This window comes from Adiantum capillus-veneris, chromosome 22, assembly GCF_014529385.1.
Source record: "Adiantum capillus-veneris isolate H3 chromosome 22, ASM1452938v2, whole genome shotgun sequence".
Lineage (NCBI taxonomy): Eukaryota > Viridiplantae > Streptophyta > Polypodiopsida > Polypodiales > Pteridaceae > Adiantum > Adiantum capillus-veneris.
This window is the reverse complement of record NC_140952.1, coordinates 87,891,370-87,917,208: the sequence shown is the minus strand read 5'-3', so window position 1 is coordinate 87,917,208 and position 25,839 is coordinate 87,891,370. Positions and strand designations below refer to the sequence as shown.

General features: G+C 45.6%; 1 protein-coding gene across 3 annotated transcripts in view; it reads left to right on the top strand.

Moving 5' to 3' along the window:
- Window positions 1–419: 419 nt before the first annotated feature.
- The window catches only part of LOC147429746 (nicotinamidase 1-like), a 106,417-nt gene continuing 80,997 nt past the window's right edge, over window positions 420–25,839 (top strand). Inside the window, exons 1-2 of one of the 3 annotated variants that reach the window (XM_086495982.1) lie at window positions 420–441; window positions 16,679–16,860. In XM_086495982.1, the coding sequence (XP_086352108.1) occupies window positions 16,720–16,860 (141 nt within the window). In that variant the 5' untranslated portion in view covers window positions 420–441; window positions 16,679–16,719. The other 2 variants (XM_086495980.1, XM_086495981.1) reach the window with 2 other exon arrangements.

Sequence of the window (25,839 nt, the reverse complement as noted above, 5' to 3'; positions counted from 1 at the left end):
CGCACCCCAAAGTGTGCAATAGATTTTTGCATCTGATCAAATCAGCGTTACCTTTATGCCATAAGGCATTAAGAAAGAATGTCAAGCTCTAGGTTTAGGGCCGCTCAACTTCAATTGCTCCAGCTCTCCCATCCTATCACTTGTATTTTATGTCTGCTACCCAGCTATTGTTGCCTACTCTTTTGCTGATGTTCGTTTGTATCCACCCACACTTACTTTGTTAGCTACTTAATCTTCTTGTTAAGCTTCTTTTGTGTGTGTGTGTGCGTAGATTTAGAAATTTTCTCATGTAGGAAAACATAGTCTTTTTCAATGTTTTTCATACAATGCATAACATCATGAGCTTCTGCTCGAGAGGCATCGCATACCTAGCTAGGTACAATTGGAGGCAAGGGACCGCCAACCCGTTGATACAATTGGGGGCAGGGGACCACCGGTGAGGTAAGTCACAATGTGGGAATTATTGTGAGAATTTATCCAAAACTTCTTTTGTGTGTGTGTAAGAGAGAGAGAGAGAGAGAGAGAGAGAGAGAGAGAGAGACGTACTCAGACTCCGCCTGCAATATGGTCGACCATTGACAAAGGTGCTCCCTCTTTGTCTCTCTCTCTCTCTCTCCATGTGTCGCTCCTACCTAGAGCTAGATGTTGTCTATGGAAGCCTAATCGACACATGCCTCTATCAGAATTAGTGGTGTTTTAGTCTAAGGTTCCATCGAAGTAATTGTGAGTTGAATTTCAAATAATCTCCCTCTCTCTTTCTCTCTCTCCCCCCCCTTCCCCCCCTCTCTCAAATACGGTTCACGTCATTGTTGCTAGTTGCTCCCTCATTTATGCCCCTTCTGGCATGGGTGTGTGCTACCAATATTCCTTTTCCACTACAATTCCCTAGACAGACGTGTCTCCCTTTTATTCATCATCTCCCTCCTCTTATTTGATAAAAAAGGACTTTTTTAGTGAAGTTTGAGCAACTACATGTATGGCAACTAAATGGAGCAGCAGTGAAAGTGCATTGAGATAGGACATCTATGCGTGTTTGACCTCTCTTAAACCTCAAATTGAGAATTCCAATGCTCTTATTATGCATCACGCTTAATCTATATGTATTCTATAACGGTAGAGAGAGTGCCCTTTACACGTGTCGAGAACTGCGAGATGAAGGCTACAGTCCAAAAAGCCTTTGTCGAGAGAGAGAGAGAGAGAGAGAGAGAGAGAGAGAGAGAGAGAGAGAGAGAGAGAGGGCACACATGGAACGTTCAGCCTTGCGTCCGATGGCAGAGTGAACCCATCAGGCAGGTCGTCGCATTGCGCACATGAATTGCTCCGGCCAGCGAGCATTGCTAGCTGATGTACATAGTGCAGAGCGCAGAGCAACCAAATAGCTCCACGTAAAGCTGTTGTAGCTTTTGCAGGCCTGGAAGTTCTTCAGGTGAGCTCCCTCCATGCGAACGCAGTAAACTGTTGCTGAACGGGTTGAAGGGGGGGCTCCATTGCGGCCACAGCGTTGGCTAGCCGTTTCTATACGCGCAGGGGCATGGTGGACCTTGCTGTGCTGGAATGCCCTTTTTCACCGTACGTCCTGCGTGAACGGCGCATGTGCGCACCATAAGAGAGAGAGGCCGCCTTTGGCCATACTAGTGTAACACAATGCCAATCATGTGGTGGTAAATTGGACCTTCACTTTTCATAAAGTTCTTTCTCTCTGTCACACACACGAACGAACGAGGGACGCTGCCTTGCGACGCTTGACCGTCAATCATAAAGTTCTCTCTCTCTCTCTCTCTCACACGAACGAGGTACGCTGCCTTGCGACGCTTCACCTGGACGGTAAAGTAAGTGTCACGACTCACAAACTTAAAAAATAGGATGCACCTTACTGCTGAGTGGCTGCTTGTCAAAGTGATAATCTGCCATTGCCAAGATCTCATTTCCACGAAAGAAGAGGTTCTATAAGAGTTGGAGCATGAAGTCTAACCTTGCTTGATAGAGCTGCTATTGTATGTTGCCATTGTCATCTTCTAGCTTTGCCTTTGTTATTGCAACTCTTTTATGCTACCCTAGCACCCTGTAATATGTGGGTGTGTGTGTTGAGAGAGAGAGAGAGAGAGAGAGAGAGAGATCTTCAACACTCGTCAATGGATCTGTCATGCTCAAGTTAGTTTGCAGCTATGGAGTCAGAAGTCTCTCTTTCTAGGCCATTGTGACCTCACCTTGTTAAGCTTTTTGAAGTTTACCTGCTAACTATTTGCAATCTTATTTCATTTAGGTCACTACTTTCAAGAAAAAACGGGCACGGGCACTTAAGCATGTACTTTACTTTATTAAGCTCTAGAGAACTTTCTCTCTTTATTCTCTAATTTCATACAACCTGATCGTTTAACCGTGTTCCCAGTAATTGTTTGGGCAGAAAAATTACTCGGAAACAATTTGGGCAGAAATTATAATGCTGAAACTTGCCACAAACTATTTGGACAAGGTGGAGCTTATAAGATGACCCTGAAGCTGCTAGAGAGTAGTTGTATGCACTGGAACAAGGGCTGGGTTGAGCCCTAACGCCTCCCTAAGCATGTACTTTACTTTATTAAGCTCTAGAGAACTTTCTCTCTTTATTCTCTAATTTCATACAACCTGATCGTTTAACCGTGTTCCCAGTAATTGTTTGGGCAGAAAAATTACTCGGAAACAATTTGGGCAGAAATTATAATGCTGAAACTTGCCACAAACTATTTGGACAAGGTGGAGCTTATAAGATGACCCTGAAGCTGCTAGAGAGTAGTTGTATGCACTGGAACAAGGGCTGGGCTGAGCCCTAACGCCTCCCTATAGGGTTGTCCCTCGCCTTGGAGCTGGAGAGATTGTGGTTGCAAATCTCTCCTTCAAAGGTGCGCACATGCAAAAGGCATTTCTCTGCAGCCTTCAACTCCAGAATTAGATGCTGCTGCGTTCATTTGCATGCGAGATCCCACTTTCAAGGATTTAGACGTTGCGGACGACGAATCTTCATGTCACATCAGCGAAAATTGCCGCAGCGGTTAGTTTCACCCTTTCAGTGAGATCATAGACGAGGGGCCACTAGGATGTATTTTGTTTCGCATGTCGAACTTCTTTGTCATAACACCGACGCACGACGTTAAACGTTGTCAATCTACTGATCCTATAATGGAGAGCCATTTTGAGGCTCTCCACGTGGCTCAAAGGAAAAGACGGTCGCTTTGGTGAGCAGTAGTCAGGAGTCGTGAAAGCGAATAGCCCTTATGAAGATGAATTGGGAGCCTAACGGCCACTACCGCTTGTAGCCCCTCTCAAGCTCATTATGAGCCTCTGTTGGACTGCTTTGCTTTGTTGCCTAACAGCAGACCTACACTCAAGTTGATCAAGAGCCTTTGGTGGTATACTCTATTGCTACGGCTTGCTTGATGCATGGCACACAAGCTCCACAGAAGAGCGTCTAGGCCCAGATAGCGCATATATGCTACGCTTTGCTAGAGCCCCTAATTATACACATGAGTTGTATGCTCAAGAGATGAGAGCCAATATACAGTTTTGGCCAACATACAGCAATATGCAAGTAGAGATGGGATCAGATGGCTGTGTGGACATTATGTGGCTGGGAGTCTCTCTCTCTCTCTCTCTCTCTCTCTCTCTCCACGAACCTTAAATGTTATCCTTCCACAGTCTCTAGCTCCAAGGCGAGGGACAGCCCTATAGGGAGGCGTTAGGGCTCGGCCCAGCCCTTGTTCCATTGCATACGACTACTCTCTAGCAGCTTCACGGTCATCTTATAAGCTCCACCTTGTCCAAATAGTTTGTGGCAAGTTTCAGCATTGTAATTTCTGCCCAAATCGTTTTCGAGTAATTTTTCTGCCCAAACAATTACTGGCAAGTCCTTTGTCTTAACAGTATTTGTGAGTTTGTTAGTTTTTTATAGGCACTTGAGATAGTTATCTAAGAAGCACTTGCGGCACGATTTTCATGCAGGCCGTCAACATTAGCCTAAGCAAATACTTTCAAATGCTAAGCGCTCTAGTTTTGACGTACTTGATAGCGTTCTAGTTTTGACGATGCACTAGCTACGGTAGACTTCAATAAAAGCTGTCGACCGCCTAATAGAAGGAACTCATGCTTCTACTTTTAGGTTGTTTGAAATCATAGAATGGAGAGAGAAAGCGATCTAAAGCTCAATACAGCAAAGAACACGGTTAAGTGTTTAAGTTGTATGAAATTAGAGAATAAAGAGAGAAAGTTCTCTAAAGCTTAATAAAGTAAAGAACATGCTTAAGTGCACGTTTTTTCTTGGAAGTAGTGACCTATAAGAAATAAGATTGCACAAACACTCTACATGTTTGTGTGTATGATGTTTGTATGCAGCTCTATGAAGATACCTCTTTCACAGAGCTTCTGCTTGTTGGAGTTGAGAGACTGTGGTTGCAAATCTCTCCTTCAAAGGGTGGGCACATGCAAAAGGCATTTCTTTGCAGCCTTCAACTCCAGAATTAGATGCCGTTGTGTTCAACTGCATGCGAGATTCTACTTGCAAGGATTTACACGCTGTGGATGGCAAATCTTCATGTCATATCAACGAAAATTGCCGCAGTGGCTAGTTTCACCCTTTCAGTGAGATCATAGATGAGGGGCTGTTGGGATGTATTTTGTTCCCACGTCGAACTTCTCTGTCATAACACCGACGCACGACCTTAAACGTTGTCAATCTACTGATCCTATAATGAAGAGCCATTTTGAGGCTCTTCACGTGGCTCATTGATGCTATAATGGATAGCCATTTTGAGGCTCTCCACGTGGCTCAAAGCAAAAGACGGTCGCTTTGGTGAGCAGTAGTCTGGAGTCGTGAAAGCGAATAGCCATTATGAAGATGAATTGGGAGCCTAACGGCCACCACCGCTTGTAGCCCCTCTCAAGCTCATCATGAGCCTCGACCCTCTGTTGGACTACTTTGCTTTGTTGCCTAACAGCAGACCTACACTCAAGTTGACGAATAGCCTTTGGTGGGATGCTCTATTGCTACGGCTTGCCTAGATGCATGGCACACAAGCTCCACAGAAGAGCGTCTAGGCCCAGATAGCGCATATATGGCTACGCTCTGCTAGAGCCCCTAATTATACACATGAGTTGTATGCTCAAGAGACGAGAGCCAACATACGGTTTTGGCCAACATACAGTGGTATGCAAGTAGGGATGGGATCAGATGGCTGTGTGGACATTATGTGGCTGGGAGTCTCTCTCTCTCTCTCTCTCTCTCTCTCTCTCTCTCTCTCTCTCTGACACACACACACACACACACACACTCACACACACACACACACACTTTCATGTCTTTTTGTGTGTGTGTGTGTTGCTTTTCTTGTATGCACACAACACTTCTGCAGGCTTGTCGATGGATCTCTCACAGAATCTTGGCCTTTGGGACGGTCGGTAAGGCAACGATGCCCTCTTAGTGCTTTGCTTTATGCGATCGTTACTCACCCCTTGTTTATGTATTTGGATTCCTCGACTTCCACTGGTGGATTACATGACCTGGCATTACCTTCTAGATGGCATTTTGCTGGTCAGGCCTATGCGGATCACTCTTTGTTTATGCCTCGCAATCACTATGATGATGTACAACAAATTATGAATACTCTTCACTTGTTTGGATTGGCAGCAGGTCTCAAAGTTAACTTTCGTAAATCCAAGCTATTGCCTTTGAAAGAGTATGACTGGCATAAGATATTGTGTCCTGTGGAGATTGTTCCTCCGTACGTTGCGGTTTGCCATTTGGGTTATTCGCTAGGTTGGAATGTATCGGCTATGCAGAAACTCGATTGGGTTCTCCAACGTCTGCTTTTTAAGTTAAATTATTGGAAACTGTCTTCGTGGCCACTACATGTGCGTCTCAAGATTGTCCAATGCATCCTTGTGGCTTATGTGCAGTTTTACTTGCCTTTGCTATCCTGGTCTCGGTTGCGCTTGCAGTCCCTCATGTCGAGTATTTTAGAGCATTTTTGGCGGACCTCGTCTAGCACGAAGGGTCTTCGGCTTTTATCTATGGACAAGCTGTGTTCTCCCAAGTGGCTTGGAGGGTTAAATATTTTGGACTTGCAACGTCATGTTTTGGCTGGGAAAGCTATGATGTTGCCAGGTTTGGTGCGGCAGCAGCAACCCTGGGCTCTCATGGTCACATGTTTGTGTACGCAAATTGTCACCCCATCTTTTGGTCATTGGAAACCGATTTATTGGGATGTTGTTTTTGGGAAGCTTGAAGGACACATTCCTGGATGTCCCTTTACTTCTTCTCTCATTGTTGATTGGAAGGTTGTCACTTCACATTTGGCATGGCATGGTGGACAATCCTCTGTGGGTAACTCCCTTCGTTTGGAGAGTCTGCATTGGAGCAGGGCCTTCGCTTCGACTTTGGTTCAACGGTCTCTTTGCCAAGATTATTTTCTTTCCCAAAGAGGAATCTGTCAAGTATATCAGGTAGTTGATGACTCGGGTTATGTTCTTTCGTTTGTTGATGCCATGTCCCTCTTTCAGTTGGGTCCTCACTATTCTCCTCTCTGGCGGGAAATTCAAAGGATGCTTGCTGATCACTCACCCATTCCTCCTTTGGTTGTGGACTCCCGCTTCTCTGATTGGAATCTGGCTACTGCTAGATTGGACTGCATTTTAGCTGGCAATGTCTATGCCATCATGCAGTCTGATGTATAGATTGTGCATCATGGTAATCAGCTGTGGTCGCTTTCCGAGTCATCCTTGTTGTGGTGACAATGTGTGTTGGCACCACAAGGAGCTTGAGAGGGGCTACAAGCGGTGGTGGCCTTTAGGCTCCCAATTCATCTTCATAATGGCTATTCGCTTTCACGACTCCAGACTACTGCTCACCAAAGCGACCGTCTTTTGCTTTGAGCCACGTGGAGAACCTCAAAATGGCTATCCATTATAGCATCAATGAGCCACGTGAAGAGCCTCAAAATGGCTCTTCATTATAGGATCAGTAGATTGACAACGTTTAACGTCGTGCGTCGGTGTTATGACAGAGAAGTTCGACGTGGGAACAAAATACATCCCAACAGCCCCTCATCTATGATCTCACTGAAAGGGTGAAACTAGCCACTTCGGCAATTTTCGTTGATATGACATGAAGATTTGCCATCCACAGCGTGTAAATCCTTGCAAGTAGAATCTCGCATGCAGTTGAACGCAACGGCATCTAATTCTGGAGTTGAAGGCTGCAAAGAAATGCCTTTTGCATGTGCCCACCCTTTGAAGGAGAGATTTGCAACCACAGTCTCTCAACTCCAACAAGCAGAAGCTCTGTGAAAGAGGTATCTTCATAGAGCTGCATACAAACATGATACACACAAACATGTAGAGTGTTTGTGCAATCTTATTTCTTATAGGTCACTACATCCAAGAAAAAACGTGCACTTAAGCATGTTCTTTACTTTATTAAGCTTTAGAGAACTTTCTCTCTTTATTCTCTAATTTCATACAACTTAAACACTTAACCGTGTTCTTTGCTGTATTGAGCTTTAGATCGCTTTCTCTCTCCATTCTATGATTTCAAACAACCTAAAAGTAGAAGCATGAGTTCCTTCTATTAGGCGGTCGACAGCTTTTATTGAAGTCTACCGTAGCTAGTGCATCGTCAAAACTAGAACGCTATCAAGTACGTCAAAACTAGAGCGCTTAGCATTTGAAAGTATTTGCTTAGGCTAATGTTGACGGCCTGCATGAAAATCGTGCCGCAAGTGCTTCTTAGATAACTATCTCAAGTGCCTATAAAAAACTAACAAACTCACAAATACTATTAAGACAAAGGACTTGCCAGTAATTGTTTGGGCAGAAAAATTACTCGAAAACGATTTGGGCAGAAATTACAATGCTGAAACTTGCCACAAACTATTTGGACAAGGTGGAGCTTATAAGACGACCGTGAAGCTGCTAGAGAGTAGTTGTATGCAATGGAACAAGGGCTGGGCCGAGCCCTAACGCCTCCCTATAGGGTTGTCCCTCGCCTTGGAGCTAGAGACTGTGGAAGGATAACATTTAAGGTTCGTGGAGAGAGAGAGAGAGAGAGAGAGAGAGAGAGAGAGAGAGAGAGAGAGAGAGAGAGAGAGAGAGAGAGAGAGAGAGAGAGAGAGAGAGAGAGAGAGAGACTCCCAGTCACATAATGTCCACACAGCCATCTGATCCCATCTCTACTTGCATATTGCTGTATGTTGGCCAAAACTGTATATTGGCTCTCGTCTCTTGAGCATACAACTCATGTGTATAATTAGGGGCTCTAGCAAAGCGTAGCATATATGCGCTATCTGGGCCTAGACGCTCTTCTGTGGAGCTTGTGTGCCATGCATCAAGCAAGCCGTAGCAATAGAGTATACCACCAAAGGCTCTTGATCAACTTGAGTGTAGGTCTGCTGTTAGGCAACAAAGCAAAGCAGTCCAACAGAGGCTCATAATGAGCTTGAGAGGGGCTACAAGCGGTAGTGGCCGTTAGGCTCCCAATTCATCTTCATAAGGGCTATTCGCTTTCACGACTCCTGACTACTGCTCACCAAAGCGACCGTCTTTTCCCTTGAGCCATGTGGAGAGCCTCAAAATGGCTCTCCATTATAGGATCAGTAGATTGACAACGTTTAACGTCGTGCGTCGGTGTTATGACAAAGAAGTTCGACATGCGAAACAAAATACATCCTAGTGGCCCCTCGTCTATGATCTCACTGAAAGGGTGAAACTAACCGCTGCGGCAATTTTCGCTGATGTGACATGAAGATTCGTCGTCCGCAACGTCTAAATCCTTGAAAGTGGGATCTCGCATGCAAATGAACGCAGCAGCATCTAATTCTGGAGTTGAAGGCTGCAGAGAAATGCCTTTTGCATGTGCGCACCTTTGAAGGAGAGATTTGCAACCACAATCTCTCCAGCTCCAAGGCGAGGGACAACCCTATAGGGAGGCGTTAGGGCTCAGCCCAGCCCTTGGTCCAGTGCATACAACTACTCTTTAGCAGCTTCAGGGTCATCTTATAAGCTCCACCTTGTCCAAATAGTTTGTGGCAAGTTTCAGCATTATAATTTCTGCCCAAATTGTTTCCGAGTAATTTTTCTGCCCAAACAATTACTGGGAACACGGTTAAACGATCAGGTTGTATGAAATTAGAGAATAAAGAGAGAAAGTTCTCTAGAGCTTAATAAAGTAAAGTACATGCTTAGGGAGGCGTTAGGGCTCAACCCAGCCCTTGTTCCAGTGCATACAACTACTCTCTAGCAGCTTCAGGGTCATCTTATAAGCTCCACCTTGTCCAAATAGTTTGTGGCAAGTTTCAGTATTATAATTTTTGCCCAAATTGTTTCCGAGTAATTTTTCTGCCCAAACAATTACTGGGAACACGGTTAAACGATCAGGTTGTATGAAATTAGAGAATAAAGAGAGAAAGTTCTCTAGAGCTTAATAAAGTAAAGTACATGCTTAAGTGCCCGTGCCCGTTTTTTCTTGAAAGTAGTGACCTAAATGAAATAAGATTGCAAATAGTTAGCAGGTAAACTTCAAAAAGCTTAACAAGGTGAGGTCACAATGGCCTAGAAAGAGAGACTTCTGACTCCATAGCTGCAAACTAACTTGAGCATGACAGATCCATTGACGAGTGTTGAAGATCTCTCTCTCTCTCTCTCTCTCTCTCTCTCTCTCTCTCTCAACACACACACCCACATATTACAGGGTGCTAGGGTAGCATAAAAGAGTTGCAATAACAAAGGCAAAGCTAGAAGATGACAATGGCAACATACAATAGCAGCTCTATCAAGCAAGGTTAGACTTCATGCTCCAACTCTTATAGAACCTCTTCTTTCGTGGAAATGAGATCTTGGCAATGGCAGATTATCACTTTGACAAGCAGCCACTCAGCAGTAAGGTGCATCCTATTTTTTAAGTTTGTGAGTCGTGACACTTACTTTACCGTCCAGGTGAAGCGTCGCAAGGCAGCGTACCTCGTTCGTGTGAGAGAGAGAGAGAGAGAGAGAGAACTTTATGATTGACGGTCAAGCGTCGCAAGGCAGCGTCCCTCGTTCGTTCGTGTGTGTGACAGAGAGAAAGAACTTTATGAAAAGTGAAGGTCCAATTTACCACCACATGATTGGCATTGTGTTACACTAGTTTGGCCAAAGGCGGCCTCTCTCTCTTATGGTGCGCACATGCGCCGTTCACGCAGGACGTACGGTGAAAAAGGGCATTCCAGCACAGCAAGGTCCACCATGCCCCTGCGCGTATAGAAACGGCTAGCCAACGCTGTGGCCGCAATGGAGCCCCCCCTTCAACCCGTTCAGCAACAGTTTACTGCGTTCGCATGGAGGGAGCTCACCTGAAGAACTTCCAGGCCTGCAAAAGCTACAACAGCTTTACGTGGAGCTATTTGGTTGCTCTGCGCTCTGCACTATGTACGTCAGCTAGCAATGCTCGCTGGCCAGGGCAGTTCATGTGCGCAATGCGACGACTCTGCCTGATGGGTTCGCATTGCGCACTTGAACTGCTCCGGCCAGCGAGCATTGCTAGCTGACGTACATAGTGCGGAGTGCAGAGCAACCAAATAGCTCCACGTAAAGCTGTTGTAGCTTTTGCAGGCCTGGAAGTTCTTCAGGTGAGCTCCCTCCATGCGAACGCAGTAAACTGTTGTTGAACGGGTTGAAGGGGGGGCTCCATTGCGGCCACAGCGTTGGCTAGCCGTTTCTATACGCGCAGGGGCATGGTGGACCTTGCTGTGCTGGAATGCCCTTTTTCACCGTACGTCCTGCGTGAACGGCGCATGTGCGCACCATAAGAGAGAGAGGCCGCCTTTGGCCATACTAGTGTAACACAATGCCAATCATGTGGTGGTAAATTGGACCTTCACTTTTCATAAAGTTCTTTCTCTCTGTCACACACACGAACGAGCGAGGGACGCTGCCTTGTGACGCTTGACCGTCAATCATAAAGTTCTCTCTCTCTCTCTCTCTCTCTCACACGAACGAGGTACGCTGCCTTGCGACGCTTCACCTGGACGGTAAAGTAAGTGTCACGACTCACAAACTTAAAAAATAGGATGCACCTTACTGCTGAGTGGCTGCTTGTCAAAGTGATAATCTGCCATTGCCAAGATCTCATTTCCACGAAAGAAGAGGTTCTATAAGAGTTGGAGCATGAAGTCTAACCTTGCTTGATAGAGCTGCTATTGTATGTTGCCATTGTCATCTTCTAGCTTTGCCTTTGTTATTGCAACTCTTTTATGCTACCCTAGCACCCTGTAATATGTGGGTGTGTGTGTTGAGAGAGAGAGAGAGAGAGAGAGAGAGAGAGAGAGAGATCTTCAACACTCGTCAATGGATCTGTCATGCTCAAGTTAGTTTGCAGCTATGGAGTCAGAAGTCTCTCTTTCTAGGCCATTGTGACCTCACCTTGTTAAGCTTTTTGAAGTTTACCTGCTAACTATTTGCAATCTTATTTCATTTAGGTCACTACTTTCAAGAAAAAACGGGCACGGGCACTTAAGCATGTACTTTACTTTATTAAGCTCTAGAGAACTTTCTCTCTTTATTCTCTAATTTCATACAACCTGATCGTTTAACCGTGTTCCCAGTAATTGTTTGGGCAGAAAAATTACTCGGAAACAATTTGGGCAGAAATTATAATGCTGAAACTTGCCACAAACTATTTGGACAAGGTGGAGCTTATAAGATGACCCTGAAGCTGCTAGAGAGTAGTTGTATGCACTGGAACAAGGGCTGGGTTGAGCCCTAACGCCTCCCTAAGCATGTACTTTACTTTATTAAGCTCTAGAGAACTTTCTCTCTTTATTCTCTAATTTCATACAACCTGATCGTTTAACCGTGTTCCCAGTAATTGTTTGGGCAGAAAAATTACTCGGAAACAATTTGGGCAGAAATTATAATGCTGAAACTTGCCACAAACTATTTGGACAAGGTGGAGCTTATAAGATGACCCTGAAGCTGCTAGAGAGTAGTTGTATGCACTGGAACAAGGGCTGGGCTGAGCCCTAACGCCTCCCTATAGGGTTGTCCCTCGCCTTGGAGCTGGAGAGATTGTGGTTGCAAATCTCTCCTTCAAAGGTGCGCACATGCAAAAGGCATTTCTCTGCAGCCTTCAACTCCAGAATTAGATGCTGCTGCGTTCATTTGCATGCGAGATCCCACTTTCAAGGATTTAGACGTTGCGGACGACGAATCTTCATGTCACATCAGCGAAAATTGCCGCAGCGGTTAGTTTCACCCTTTCAGTGAGATCATAGACGAGGGGCCACTAGGATGTATTTTGTTTCGCATGTCGAACTTCTTTGTCATAACACCGACGCACGACGTTAAACGTTGTCAATCTACTGATCCTATAATGGAGAGCCATTTTGAGGCTCTCCACGTGGCTCAAAGGAAAAGACGGTCGCTTTGGTGAGCAGTAGTCAGGAGTCGTGAAAGCGAATAGCCCTTATGAAGATGAATTGGGAGCCTAACGGCCACTACCGCTTGTAGCCCCTCTCAAGCTCATTATGAGCCTCTGTTGGACTGCTTTGCTTTGTTGCCTAACAGCAGACCTACACTCAAGTTGATCAAGAGCCTTTGGTGGTATACTCTATTGCTACGGCTTGCTTGATGCATGGCACACAAGCTCCACAGAAGAGCGTCTAGGCCCAGATAGCGCATATATGCTACGCTTTGCTAGAGCCCCTAATTATACACATGAGTTGTATGCTCAAGAGACGAGAGCCAATATACAGTTTTGGCCAACATACAGCAATATGCAAGTAGAGATGGGATCAGATGGCTGTGTGGACATTATGTGGCTGGGAGTCTCTCTCTCTCTCTCTCTCTCTCTCTCTCCACGAACCTTAAATGTTATCCTTCCACAGTCTCTAGCTCCAAGGCGAGGGACAGCCCTATAGGGAGGCGTTAGGGCTCGGCCCAGCCCTTGTTCCATTGCATACGACTACTCTCTAGCAGCTTCACGGTCATCTTATAAGCTCCACCTTGTCCAAATAGTTTGTGGCAAGTTTCAGCATTGTAATTTCTGCCCAAATCGTTTTCGAGTAATTTTTTTGCCCAAACAATTACTGGCAAGTCCTTTGTCTTAACAGTATTTGTGAGTTTGTTAGTTTTTTATAGGCACTTGAGATAGTTATCTAAGAAGCACTTGCGGCACGATTTTCATGCAGGCCGTCAACATTAGCCTAAGCAAATACTTTCAAAAGCTAAGCGCTCTAGTTTTGACGTACTTGATAGCGTTCTAGTTTTGACGATGCACTAGCTACGGTAGACTTCAATAAAAGCTGTCGACCGCCTAATAGAAGGAACTCATGCTTCTACTTTTAGGTTGTTTGAAATCATAGAATGGAGAGAGAAAGCGATCTAAAGCTCAATACAGCAAAGAACACGGTTAAGTGTTTAAGTTGTATGAAATTAGAGAATAAAGAGAGAAAGTTCTCTAAAGCTTAATAAAGTAAAGAACATGCTTAAGTGCACGTTTTTTCTTGGAAGTAGTGACCTATAAGAAATAAGATTGCACAAACACTCTACATGTTTGTGTGTATGATGTTTGTATGCAGCTCTATGAAGATACCTCTTTCACAGAGCTTCTGCTTGTTGGAGTTGAGAGACTGTGGTTGCAAATCTCTCCTTCAAAGGGTGGGCACATGCAAAAGGCATTTCTTTGCAGCCTTCAACTCCAGAATTAGATGCCGTTGTGTTCAACTGCATGCGAGATTCTACTTGCAAGGATTTACACGCTGTGGATGGCAAATCTTCATGTCATATCAACGAAAATTGCCGCAGTGGCTAGTTTCACCCTTTCAGTGAGATCATAGATGAGGGGCTGTTGGGATGTATTTTGTTCCCACGTCGAACTTCTCTGTCATAACACCGACGCACGACCTTAAACGTTGTCAATCTACTGATCCTATAATGAAGAGCCATTTTGAGGCTCTTCACGTGGCTCATTGATGCTATAATGGATAGCCATTTTGAGGCTCTCCACGTGGCTCAAAGCAAAAGACGGTCGCTTTGGTGAGCAGTAGTCTGGAGTCGTGAAAGCGAATAGCCATTATGAAGATGAATTGGGAGCCTAACGGCCACCACCGCTTGTAGCCCCTCTCAAGCTCATCATGAGCCTCGACCCTCTGTTGGACTACTTTGCTTTGTTGCCTAACAGCAGACCTACACTCAAGTTGACGAATAGCCTTTGGTGGGATGCTCTATTGCTACGGCTTGCCTAGATGCATGGCACACAAGCTCCACAGAAGAGCGTCTAGGCCCAGATAGCGCATATATGGCTACGCTCTGCTAGAGCCCCTAATTATACACATGAGTTGTATGCTCAAGAGACGAGAGCCAACATACGGTTTTGGCCAACATACAGTGGTATGCAAGTAGGGATGGGATCAGATGGCTGTGTGGACATTATGTGGCTGGGAGTCTCTCTCTCTCTCTCTCTCTCTCTCTCTCTCTCTGACACACACACACACACACACACTCACACACACACACACACACTTTCATGTCTTTTTGTGTGTGTGTGTGTTGCTTTTCTTGTATGCACACAACACTTCTGCAGGCTTGTCGATGGATCTCTCACAGAATCTTGGCCTTTGGGACGGTCGGTAAGGCAACGATGCCCTCTTAGTGCTTTGCTTTATGCGATCGTTACTCACCCCTTGTTTATGTATTTGGATTCCTCGACTTCCACTGGTGGATTACATGACCTGGCATTACCTTCTAGATGGCATTTTGCTGGTCAGGCCTATGCGGATCACTCTTTGTTTATGCCTCGCAATCACTATGATGATGTACAACAAATTATGAATACTCTTCACTTGTTTGGATTGGCAGCAGGTCTCAAAGTTAACTTTCGTAAATCCAAGCTATTGCCTTTGAAAGAGTGTGACTGGCATAAGATATTGTGTCCTGTGGAGATTGTTCCTCCGTACGTTGCGGTTTGCCATTTGGGTTATTCGCTAGGTTGGAATGTATCGGCTATGCAGAAACTCGATTGGGTTCTCCAACGTCTGCTTTTTAAGTTAAATTATTGGAAACTGTCTTCGTGGCCACTACATGTGCGTCTCAAGATTGTCCAATGCATCCTTGTGGCTTATGTGCAGTTTTACTTGCCTTTGCTATCCTGGTCTCGGTTGCGCTTGCAGTCCCTCATGTCGAGTATTTTAGAGCATTTTTGGCGGACCTCGTCTAGCACGAAGGGTCTTCGGCTTTTATCTATGGACAAGCTGTGTTCTCCCAAGAGGCTTGGAGGGTTAAATATTTTGGACTTGCAACGTCATGTTTTGGCTGGGAAAGCTATGATGTTGCCAGGTTTGGTGCGGCAGCAGCAACCCTGGGCTCTCATGGTCACATGTTTGTGTACGCAAATTGTCACCCCATCTTTTGGTCATTGGAAACCGATTTATTGGGATGTTGTTTTTGGGAAGCTTGAAGGACACATTCCTGGATGTCCCTTTACTTCTTCTCTCATTGTTGATTGGAAGGTTGTCACTTCACATTTGGCATGGCATGGTGGACAATCCTCTGTGGGTAACTCCCTTCGTTTGGAGAGTCTGCATTGGAGCAGGGCCTTCGCTTCGACTTTGGTTCAACGGTCTCTTTGCCAAGATTATTTTCTTTCCCAAAGAGGAATCTGTCAAGTATATCAGGTAGTTGATGACTCGGGTTATGTTCTTTCGTTTGTTGATGCCATGTCCCTCTTTCAGTTGGGTCCTCACTATTCTCCTCTCTGGCGGGAAATTCAAAGGATGCTTGCTGATCACTCACCCATTCCTCCTTTGGTTGTGGACTCCCGCTTCTCTGATTGGAATCTGGCTACTGCTAGATTGGACTGCATTTTAGCTGGCAATGTCTATGCCATCATGCAGTCTGATGTATAGATTGTGCATCATGGTAATCAGCTGTGGTCGCTTTCCGAGTCATCCTTGTGGTGGCAACACACATTGTCTCGCGTTTGGCAGTCATCTACCTTTGAAAGAACGTGTTTTCTTGTGGTGCTGCTTGTGTGTCAGAGCTCTACTTGTTGGCAGTGTATTACATGCACATCATATTGTGGCTTCCTGTTGCCTAAGATGCCTTGAAGCTGAGAAGACCGTGCCACACTTACTGTGGGGTTGTCACCACTCCAGAGTTTTCATTTCAGAAAGTGTCAGTTGCTCTTTGGCTGCGTTTTCCTTCCGGCATTTTCATAGATGCTTTTGGCTTTTTGGGGTGCTCCAGTCACGGCAATCTCAGTTTGCGGTGTTCTTTACTTGGGTTAGATTTTGGATTGTGTGGGCCATCTGACACCATAGGAACTCCTTAATGTTCCAAGGTACCTATGTTGAACCCTTTCCCTATTTCAAATTATCTCTTGGTCAAGCGTTGTATTTTGCTCATGATGCTGGAGACATCACTCTTGATGCCTACAGGATTTACTTTGATTGTTTCTAGCCTTCGGAGCCTCATCGTGCTTTGTTTTTTGCATCCCTTTCTTTCTGTCGGTTTTCCTCGCTTTGAGGTTTCCCACCAGTAAATTCTATCAAACAAGATTTACAAAAGAGAGAGAGAGAGAGAGAGAGAGAGAGAGAGAGAGAGAGAGAGAGAGAGAGAGAGAGAGAGAGAGAGAGAGAGAGAGAGGTCACTTAACTACGTATTTTTCCATTTTGTTATGTAGGAATTTGCATTTACAGAACTCATTTTCTACACAGTCAATCAATGGGAGTGGACTTGCTTAAGCAGTTGCATTGCAATATGCCTCTTCACTCCGATCCCTTCTCCCTTCCTGGAGGTCAAACCATTGGACTAGTAATTGTTGATGAAGTAAATGGCTTTTGCACTGTTGGAGCGGGAAACCTGGTATGGTCTCTTCTTATGCGCATTATTTCTTTGTGCGTGTGTTTGAGAGAGAGAGAGAGAGAGAGAGAGAGAGAGAGAGAGAGAGAGAGAGAGAGAGATTTATTAATTTCTTTTCAAGGCTGAAATTTGCTTATGAGACAGATTGATATACATTAGTGTGTCGTTCGGCTATCAAGAAGAATGATGACGGTGGTACATACATGTGTGGGTGATGAGGGAGATGGAAAGTCATGGGTGTGAAACTATTTACTAAAGGAGTACAATCATGATATGCATGTCTCTAGCTAGCTCTATCCAGTATTGAATGGGGTTTGTAAGAAATCATGCATGGATAAGGTATGGGATGAACAGTCCACAAAGGATAGACAAACTAGGGTTGTAAGATATCATGTATAAATGGGATGATGAAGGATACTAGCAGGATGATCTGAGAAATCCCTTCCACAAACAGAGTAGTGTATTGGCTGTGTGGAGTTGTGGAGTAGAAGAATAGGACCGTTGTTGTGTAGGGTGCAATTGCAGTGGAAGTGAATGTTGAACTTTGCTCAAGATGAGTGCTCTGAACTATGCTCAAGGGTTTCTTTTACTTACGGAAGGAAGAGCCTTCTGTTCCTTTAGTGAGAGAGTGCAAATGATCACAAACAAAGTGAATGACACTTTGAATGAAGGTGCTAAGATTGAGAGAGAGAGAGAGAGAGAGAGAGAGAGAGAGAGAGAGAGAGAGAGAGAGAGAGAGAGAGAGAGAAGAATACGACACAGACGGTTGTCAAACCCTCCTTCAAGGGCCCCCCTCTCTATGGCGAGAGAGATATATGCTATTGATTGCACAAATCTGGTACAATGGTCTAGATGCAATGGACTTGTCGACGATGACGACGACAATGATATAGACGACAAGACGGACTGAAATCTGAAAACGCTAGGGGCTGAAATCTGCAAAGCTAGGGGCGGGATCTATTGTGTCGAAGTGCTAAAAACTGAAAACACTGATGCTAGGGGCTGATCTGTCTTTGGGAATCTGCACAACGCTGATGCAAGATGCAAAAACGCTAGGCCTCATCTGGGATCTGCAAAACACCAGGGCTGATCTGGGACTGTTGAAAACGCTAGGTTGAAACTGAAGCCAAACGCTGGTCTTGATGTGCTGTTGGCTGGAAACGCTAGGTCACCTGCCGGTCTTGTTGAGAAGGTGCACTGTAAGTTGGTGGACTTCTGTTGCCTCTTTTGCCAGAAAGTGCTAGCGCTAGGTTTTTATTTATACATGATTAGCAAAGCTGCCCTACCCAATTTCCCAACAAAGTCACTTATCAATAATAAGTGAAAAATGGATAAAATAGGGAAAATGGGTTTTGTGCACTGTAAAATGCTCATGATGGGTTTTGATTGTAATGTTGATGATCATGCTGTGTGCAACCAGAGGATATGCAACTACCCTAAGTGCCTGGACATTCACGGCTTGCACATAGGCTCACAAAGGTGCTAGAACACTTCCTAAACTGACCTAAACCCGGGACCTGAAGTAGCTTGTCCATAGGCACATAGGGTTAGATGTGCACGTGACATGTTGAGCTAACTAGGTCGTCCTCCATTGCTGGTGATGGGTGACTAGGGGAGTGACTCTCTACGTCTCCATATCACAAGTAGGAAGCGGCCCAATTGACGTTGGTCTCTCTAGTAGAGAAGTGTATTGGCTTTATGGAGTTGTGGATTGAAATTGTAGTTGAGATAGCCCAAACTATGCTTGAGCATTGTGAGCTACCTAGGGCTTGTGGGCAAAGGCTTTTGCCACAATTACCAACATTCTCAACTAGTTTTCTTGTTATAGAGATGCTTCGAACGCTTTGTCTTTTGTCAGCAGTTTGACATCGCTTTCGCGGGAGGGCGTTACTCAGAGCACTCTAAGATTCGGAGAGCTGCCTCTTATTTTAAGGGGAATGCTCGAACTTGGTGGTCCACCTTCTATTAAACGAGACTGCGCCAGTTAAATGGCTGAAATTCAAGAGGCTTTTTATTTCTTCTTGACTGACTCGAGAGTATGAACGCGATATACGAACTGCTTGGAACCATCTTCGGATGACCAAGAAGGATACAGTGGACGCTTATTGCGAGAGATTCTGGAGCTCTTTTCTACCCGCCTCTTCATTTAAGAAGATCTCGTTCAAGGAACAGATTGAGCGGTTTACCTTGGGTCTACCTACAGAGATCCGAGATCACTGCTTGGAACAAAAGTCAACTTCCATTTGGGAGTTGGTGAGTTATGTGAAATGGGGTTTTGCCATTCACTCTGGCAGCTTGACCTACCCCACAAATGAAATCATGACTCAAAGAGCGGAACAGACTTTGACAAATGAAAGTAGAAAGAGGAAGAGCAACCCAGAAAAGAAAGATGCACGACCCAAACTCACTCCTCAGGAGAGAGCTCACTACATCGGGAAGGGAAGTGCTTTGGATGCGGGGAAACTGGACATATCTCCGCGAAGTGCCCTGATAAGGATGACGAGAGGCCTGAGAGTTCGAGAGCAGCTGAGGAACGTGGAAGAAAAGGCAAGATGAAAACAGGAGTGGTTCTAGATTGCGTGCGTACCGATCCCAACATGTTGGACGAGAGTACAGAACTTTGCCGAGCTTGGGGCAAAGTGAAAGACAAAGAAGCCCTGATCTTCTTTCATGGAGGAGCCAAGGCCAACTTCATTTCACCGGAATTGGCGATGCGGCTCGAGATCACTCCCAATCGGATGGGACCACTTGCGGAGGCTGTTCTAGTGGCACCTGGCAGGGACGTAGCCATTACACCTGTCATTGGGAAACTTCGGTTGCACTATCAGGGGTATTTGGGGCATGAGGACTTTTACATAATGCCTTTGGAAGGTTGTAATGTCCTCTTGGGAATTCCCTGGTACCACAAGAACAACGCCGTGGTCGACTATCGGGCGAGGAAAGCGACATTGACCACAGAGAAGGGCAAAACCATTGTACTTGATATTAAACTTAAGGGCGAGTGTGTCCCTATTGTATCGGCTTCGGCCATTTCTAAATTAATGAAATCCAGTATGTTTGTTTACTCGATCTTTTTGAAAGAGTTGAGTGATGAGGATAGGACAAATATGTCTGAACTTGATAAAGAACGCCAAGATTTTCTCCACTCTCATGCCGATTGCTTCTCAGAGGGCCTGCCAGGCGAGTTACCACGCGCTCGTCCTGAAGATCATACTATTGACCTGAAGATCATACTATTGATCTGATACCTGGAAGCACACCACCGAACGGGCCACCTTACCATGTGAGCTGAGCCCAGAACGAAGAGATTATGAACCCAGTGAAAGACCTCTTGGAAAAGGGTCTTGTCCAGCCTAGTACTTCACGGTATTGCTCTCCAGTGTTGTTGGTTTTGAAGAAAGACAGATCTTGGAGAATGTGCATCTATTATAGAGCTCTCAACAAAATCACCATCAAGAACAGATTTCCGATTCCTAAGATCGATGATATACTTGATAGATTACAGGGATCCTCGTGCTTTAGCAGGATCGATTTGAAGAGTGGATATCATCAGATCCGAATCGCGCCGGGAGACGTCTACAAGACAGCCTTTCGGACGACTTTTGGATTATTTGAGTTTTTGGTCATGCTTTTTGGCTTAACCAATGCTCCTGCAACATTTAACCGGATAATGGACATGATTTTTTAAGAGTATAGACTATTTGTTGGCACTTTCTTTGACGATATCATTGTTTTCTCCAAGGATGAGGTCTATAAAACATAGAGATCATCTGCTTCAAGTCTTTCAGGCATTACGAGATCACAAGTTGGTGATTAATGCAAAGAAAAGTGAATTTTTCCTGCCAGAGATACACTTTTTGGGACACATTGTGTCAGCAGCAGGAGTGCAGATGGATCCGGCCAAGATAGAGACTATCCGTGATTGGCCCGATTTGAAGAATGTCCATGAAGTTAGAAGCTTCTTGGGATTGTGCTCGTAATATAGGCGGTTCATTCAAAAGTTTGCAGAGGTTGCTTCCCCTTTGCATATCTTGACACAGAAAGGAGTCCCTTTCTCGTAGAGACCCACAGAGGTGACTGCTTTTCAAACATTGAAAGAGAAATTGACTATGAGACCAGTTTTGACTTTGTCGGACTTGCAGAAGTCATTTGAAGTATATTGTGATGCTTGTGGTCGTAGTCTGGGTGCGGTCTTATTGCAAGAAGGCCATGTCATTGCTTATGAGAGCCGATTGTTCTCAAGGCCGGAATTGACAGCACAGATTTATGAGAAAGAGCTTTTGGCGGTTATCCATGCTCTTACTCAGTGGCGGCACTACCTACTTGGAGCGGATTTTACTGTCTTTACAGACCATCAGAGTTTACGCTACTTCTTGTCACAGAAACAGCTATCGAAAAAGCAGATGCGGTGGGCAAACAATTTGTCACAGTTTCACTTCTAGATTGTCCATGTGCAGGGACATAAGAATTTGATGGCAGATGCTTTGTCTCGGAAGCCGTTGGTTCTGGCTATTTCCGCGATTCACCATAGGAGCTTCGAGGATACGGTCGACCAGTATGCCACAGATACGAATTTTGCAGACGTTTTCACACGGATACGGGATGGGGAGACAGTAGCGGGATATTCCATTCGAGATGGCTACTTGATGAGGAAAACCATGTTGTGCGTTACACAGCCGTTGAGGGAAAAGGTTATGACTGAATGCCACTGTCCGCCTTTTACGGGTCACCGCGGCATTGCTACCACCATGAAAGAGGTAGAGAGATATTTCCTTTGGTCGAGACTCAAGAAGGATGTGGACGAGTTTGTGTGTAGGTGCTTGGTATGCAAGAAGGTAAAGTTTGACAGGCATAAAGCATAGCAATTGTTGCAGCCTTTGCCCATACCCACCCGCCCTTGGGAAAGTATTGCAATGGATTTCTTTTTTGATCTCCCGAGAATCTGAACTGTTATTGATAGATTTAGGTAGCAGGCTCATCTCATTCCAGTGAAGAAAACAATCAAGCTGGATCACTTAGCGAGACTGTTTGTGGCCCAGATTTTTAGATTACATGGCATGCCTGAGACGATTGTCTCCGACAGAGACCCCAGATTCACGAGTTTGTTTTGGAAGGCAATTTGGGAGAACATTGGTACGCGGTTGCAGTTCTCGTCATCTTTCCACCCGCAGACTGATGGGCAATGTGAGATTGCCAATTCAGTGGTTTTAGATTTATTGAAGTCTTATATCTCGGATCAGAAGACTCAATGGGAAAAGTATCTACCTTTGGTGGAATTTGCCTACAACAACACGATACACTCTTCGACGGGGAAGGCGCCATTTGAGATTATTAAAGGTGCTGTGAAGGTTCCACCCTTCCTAAGCACGAAAGATAAGATTTTTGAAGCTGATGAGTATACGTCCGACTTAGACACGGCTTTTGCCAAGGTCCGCGAGGCTTTGCAAAAATCTCAGGAAAGACAGAAAAAGGCAGCGGATCGCCATTGTCGCGATTTGAAATTGAAGAGGATGATTGGGTGCTCTTACGTTTTGAGAAGGCATGTGTGAGAAAGAAGAAGGGAAAGGAGAGGCTTTTTCCAAAGCTTAGTATGAGATACTACGAACCTTTCCAGATCTTCGAAAAGATCAATGATGTCTCCTTCCGACTGAAACTGCCTGACACTTGGAGGATTCACAATGCATTTCATGGGAGTCTCTTGAAACCTTTTAAAGGTGACGTGCCCGAAGATGGGGAGCCCGATGAGCAACCCGAAGTGTAGGAAAACGAGGAGATCCTTGTTCCTGAACAGATTTTGGCACATAAGGACTGAAAGATTAAGGGTAAAGTACGAAGGCGGTTCTTGGTTAAATTCAAGAACTATCCTGCATTGGATGCGAAGTGGATGGAGGAGGAGGACCTAGCAGATACTCCTCAGATTGTGAAACTTTACCTTGAAGCTTTTGGTTTAGCATAGTCTACTCCAAATGGAACCCAGAATTCAGCTTGGTCGGAGATTTGGTCCAGTGGGTTTGCACAAGAGGGGAGTTACTTCGCTCCTTTGTCAACAGATGCCTTGATTTTTAGAATACTAGAGTCACTGATGTCTCTTTGAGCTTCAGGGATACTGAGAGCTGATAGTATTCTGTTGTATGACTTTATGAAATGGAATTCCAGAATATGAAACTGATTGGTTCTTGACTTGTTTTTAAGTGCAGGAACTGATAGACGAAATGACTGTAGCATTTTGGTCTGAATGATCTCGAATAGACATGGTTGCAATAGGGGTTAGTCGATCGGGCATCTATGAGGTCCTGAGTGGATCTAGATGCGATTGCTAACTGCATTGCCGATAAATCATGGTCTAAGATCCGAATGAATGTTGAATGTGATTTGTTATGTGATGTCAAGTGATGTCCTGTGAAGTGACCGTCGAATGGTACATGTACTAGATGTGTGTTCCTAGTGTGTCGTTACTAACAGTCAGTGTCTGCTAAGACAGTTTATGGCCTCTGTCTGTTTTACAGGCGTAATTGAGGGCGATTACAATGCTTTCAAGAGGGGGGGGGTATGTCACAATCTGGACACGTGGTTGCCCTTGGTACACACACATTTGGCTGGCTGGCTGTAGAGAAACCCTAAATGCTGATGTGGCTGGGTGCACGCGGAAACTGCGGAGGGTATGCCACGTGGCAGGCTGTACGGACGCCAGCGCGTTTTGCGGCGCATATTACGGCAGCTTTTGGCTATGCAATGGACGAGAGAGAGAGAGAGAGAGAGAGAGAGAGAGAGAGAGAGAGAGAGAGAGAGAGAGAGAGAGAGAGAGAGAGAGAGAGAGAGAGAGAGAGAGAGAGAGCTTTTTATTGCTTTATTCTCTCATGAGAAAGAGAGCCAGTGAGAGAGAGGGAAGCCTCTCTTGCTTTATTTTTCAAAGCTTTTGATTTTCAGCTTTTGGGCTTTGCATTTGGCAACCCTTGTAAACCTTTATATAGACCCTTGTAAACCTTTTGGGCTCTGCTTTTGGCAACCCTTGTAAACCTTTATATAGGTAGTTGGGCTCTCACTTCTCAGAGCATCTGGACGCAGAGTCTGAGAGTGAGTCCCGGCTACCCACTTGTACATTGCAACAAATTAATACAAAAAGAAATACCAAAAGGGGCACCAGTCTTTGGGGCCAATATCTCTAGGCACGGAACTCCGCTGGGCCAGTGTCGAATCAATTGTGAACTGTGAACTGTGAACTGTTTGAAGTGATTATTTGTGGTGTCGTGGTAGATTCTTGACTTGGAGTGTCCAAGTCTGTTACACCTAGACAGATGGTCTTAGGCATGAAGTTACTCAACGACTACCTCCTCACTCCCTTCGCAAATACCTTAAAAAGGTCGGGGCCATGAGCTTAGAGGACTGATACTCACTCACCATAGCGCAACCTGCGTCACTTGGAGGTTCTCAACATACAACTATACGCTCCCCAGATACCCGGTCTACGTCGTTCAGAGGTTTCCAGCATACAACTAAACGCTCCCCAAACACCTGATGCGTGTTGTCCAAAGGTTTTCTAGCATACAACTAGACGCTCCCCAGACACCCGAGCTTCGTCGTTCAAAGTTTTAGAACAATCATGAACAATCGTGCCAGGAGTAAATTATAAACCATTGAAACCAAAACCAAAATCAAACAAACTTGAATCGGCACCAAGACAAGTTTAAAACAGATAACATCCATTTCAAACAAATTTTAAACAATACTTTTTTTTTTTCCAAGAAAAAGATCCTTCTATTAGTTAATGAAAACTGCCCAAAGGGCTACAACCACCTCTGCAAGAGAGGGCTACAACAAGCATGATGGGGAGACTCTCCCAATGAAAAAACAACATATATACAATGAGGCTAAATCAGGAGATGGGAGGAGGGAAGAGCCCCATAGGTGGACAGTAGTGCCATCTGAGCACCCCCTGGACTATGGTGTAGAAAGGCCCAGGGCGCCAGAGTCGAAGGAAAGCCTCGCGGCGCTCCCGCATGCGGTCGGAGCTGCCCTGTAGTCCCTCAAGCTGTCCTCTGAGAGTATGGATCAGCTCTAGCCAAAAGTCACGAAGAGTCTCTGCTGGTGGCACAGGGCGAGCCTCATAGATGCGGAAACAGCAGGCCCGCCAGATGAACCAAAGTGTCAGGCCACTGATGAGCTCCCAACACTCCTCTCTCTCACTGCACCACACCTGTGGAGTAACCTCTGTAGCAGGCTGGAGTGTAGGACGTCCCCCCTGCATCACTATCATCCTGCTGGTGGAAGATAGCTCAAACTGAAGTGTCGGGCCCGTGAGGGTGGACCAAGCCGCTGCCCCCCAAGTGTACTGTCGAGCCGTGGAGAGAGCAGACATCAGCCGAAGAACTCGTAGCCACACCTGCTGGGCCGAGGGACAGTCCCAAAGACAGTGACGCTGACTCTCCACCAAATGGTCACAAGTTGCACATGTGGCCGAGAGACCACTATGCACTAGCCAGCTCCCTACTGCTGTGGCTCTATGTGCGACCAGCCACTGAAACAAGGTGACTCGCCTCGGCTGTCTGGAGTCCCACAACCTCTCCCAAAAGTCTGCCAAGAACTCAACTGTGAGACCCTCCTCCTGCCAATGACGTGCTACAGCGGGGAGGGCCTCTCTCTGTGCTGCTAGTATATGCCATCCAAGCCGAACAGTGTACTGAAAGAAGGGGACTCCTAGGTGGTCTGCAGAAGAGAAGGGGTCCCTCCATAGCCACTCCCCAGGATCCCGCTGTACTCGTGCCAGTGGACAGCACTCCCAAACCCAAAGCCTCCAGTGTCCAGTCTCAAGAGCTGCTGGGTCAGGGTCTATGACGCAAGTCCTCCCACAGATGCCCACAACTCGGATCCTCTGAAAACAGCACTCTGCTACCTGCGGGGCCTCTATTGCAACTCGCTGTAATCGTCCCCCACCCTGAAGCTCGAAGAACAGGGTTGGGACAGTCTCTGAGCAGGCCCTGACTG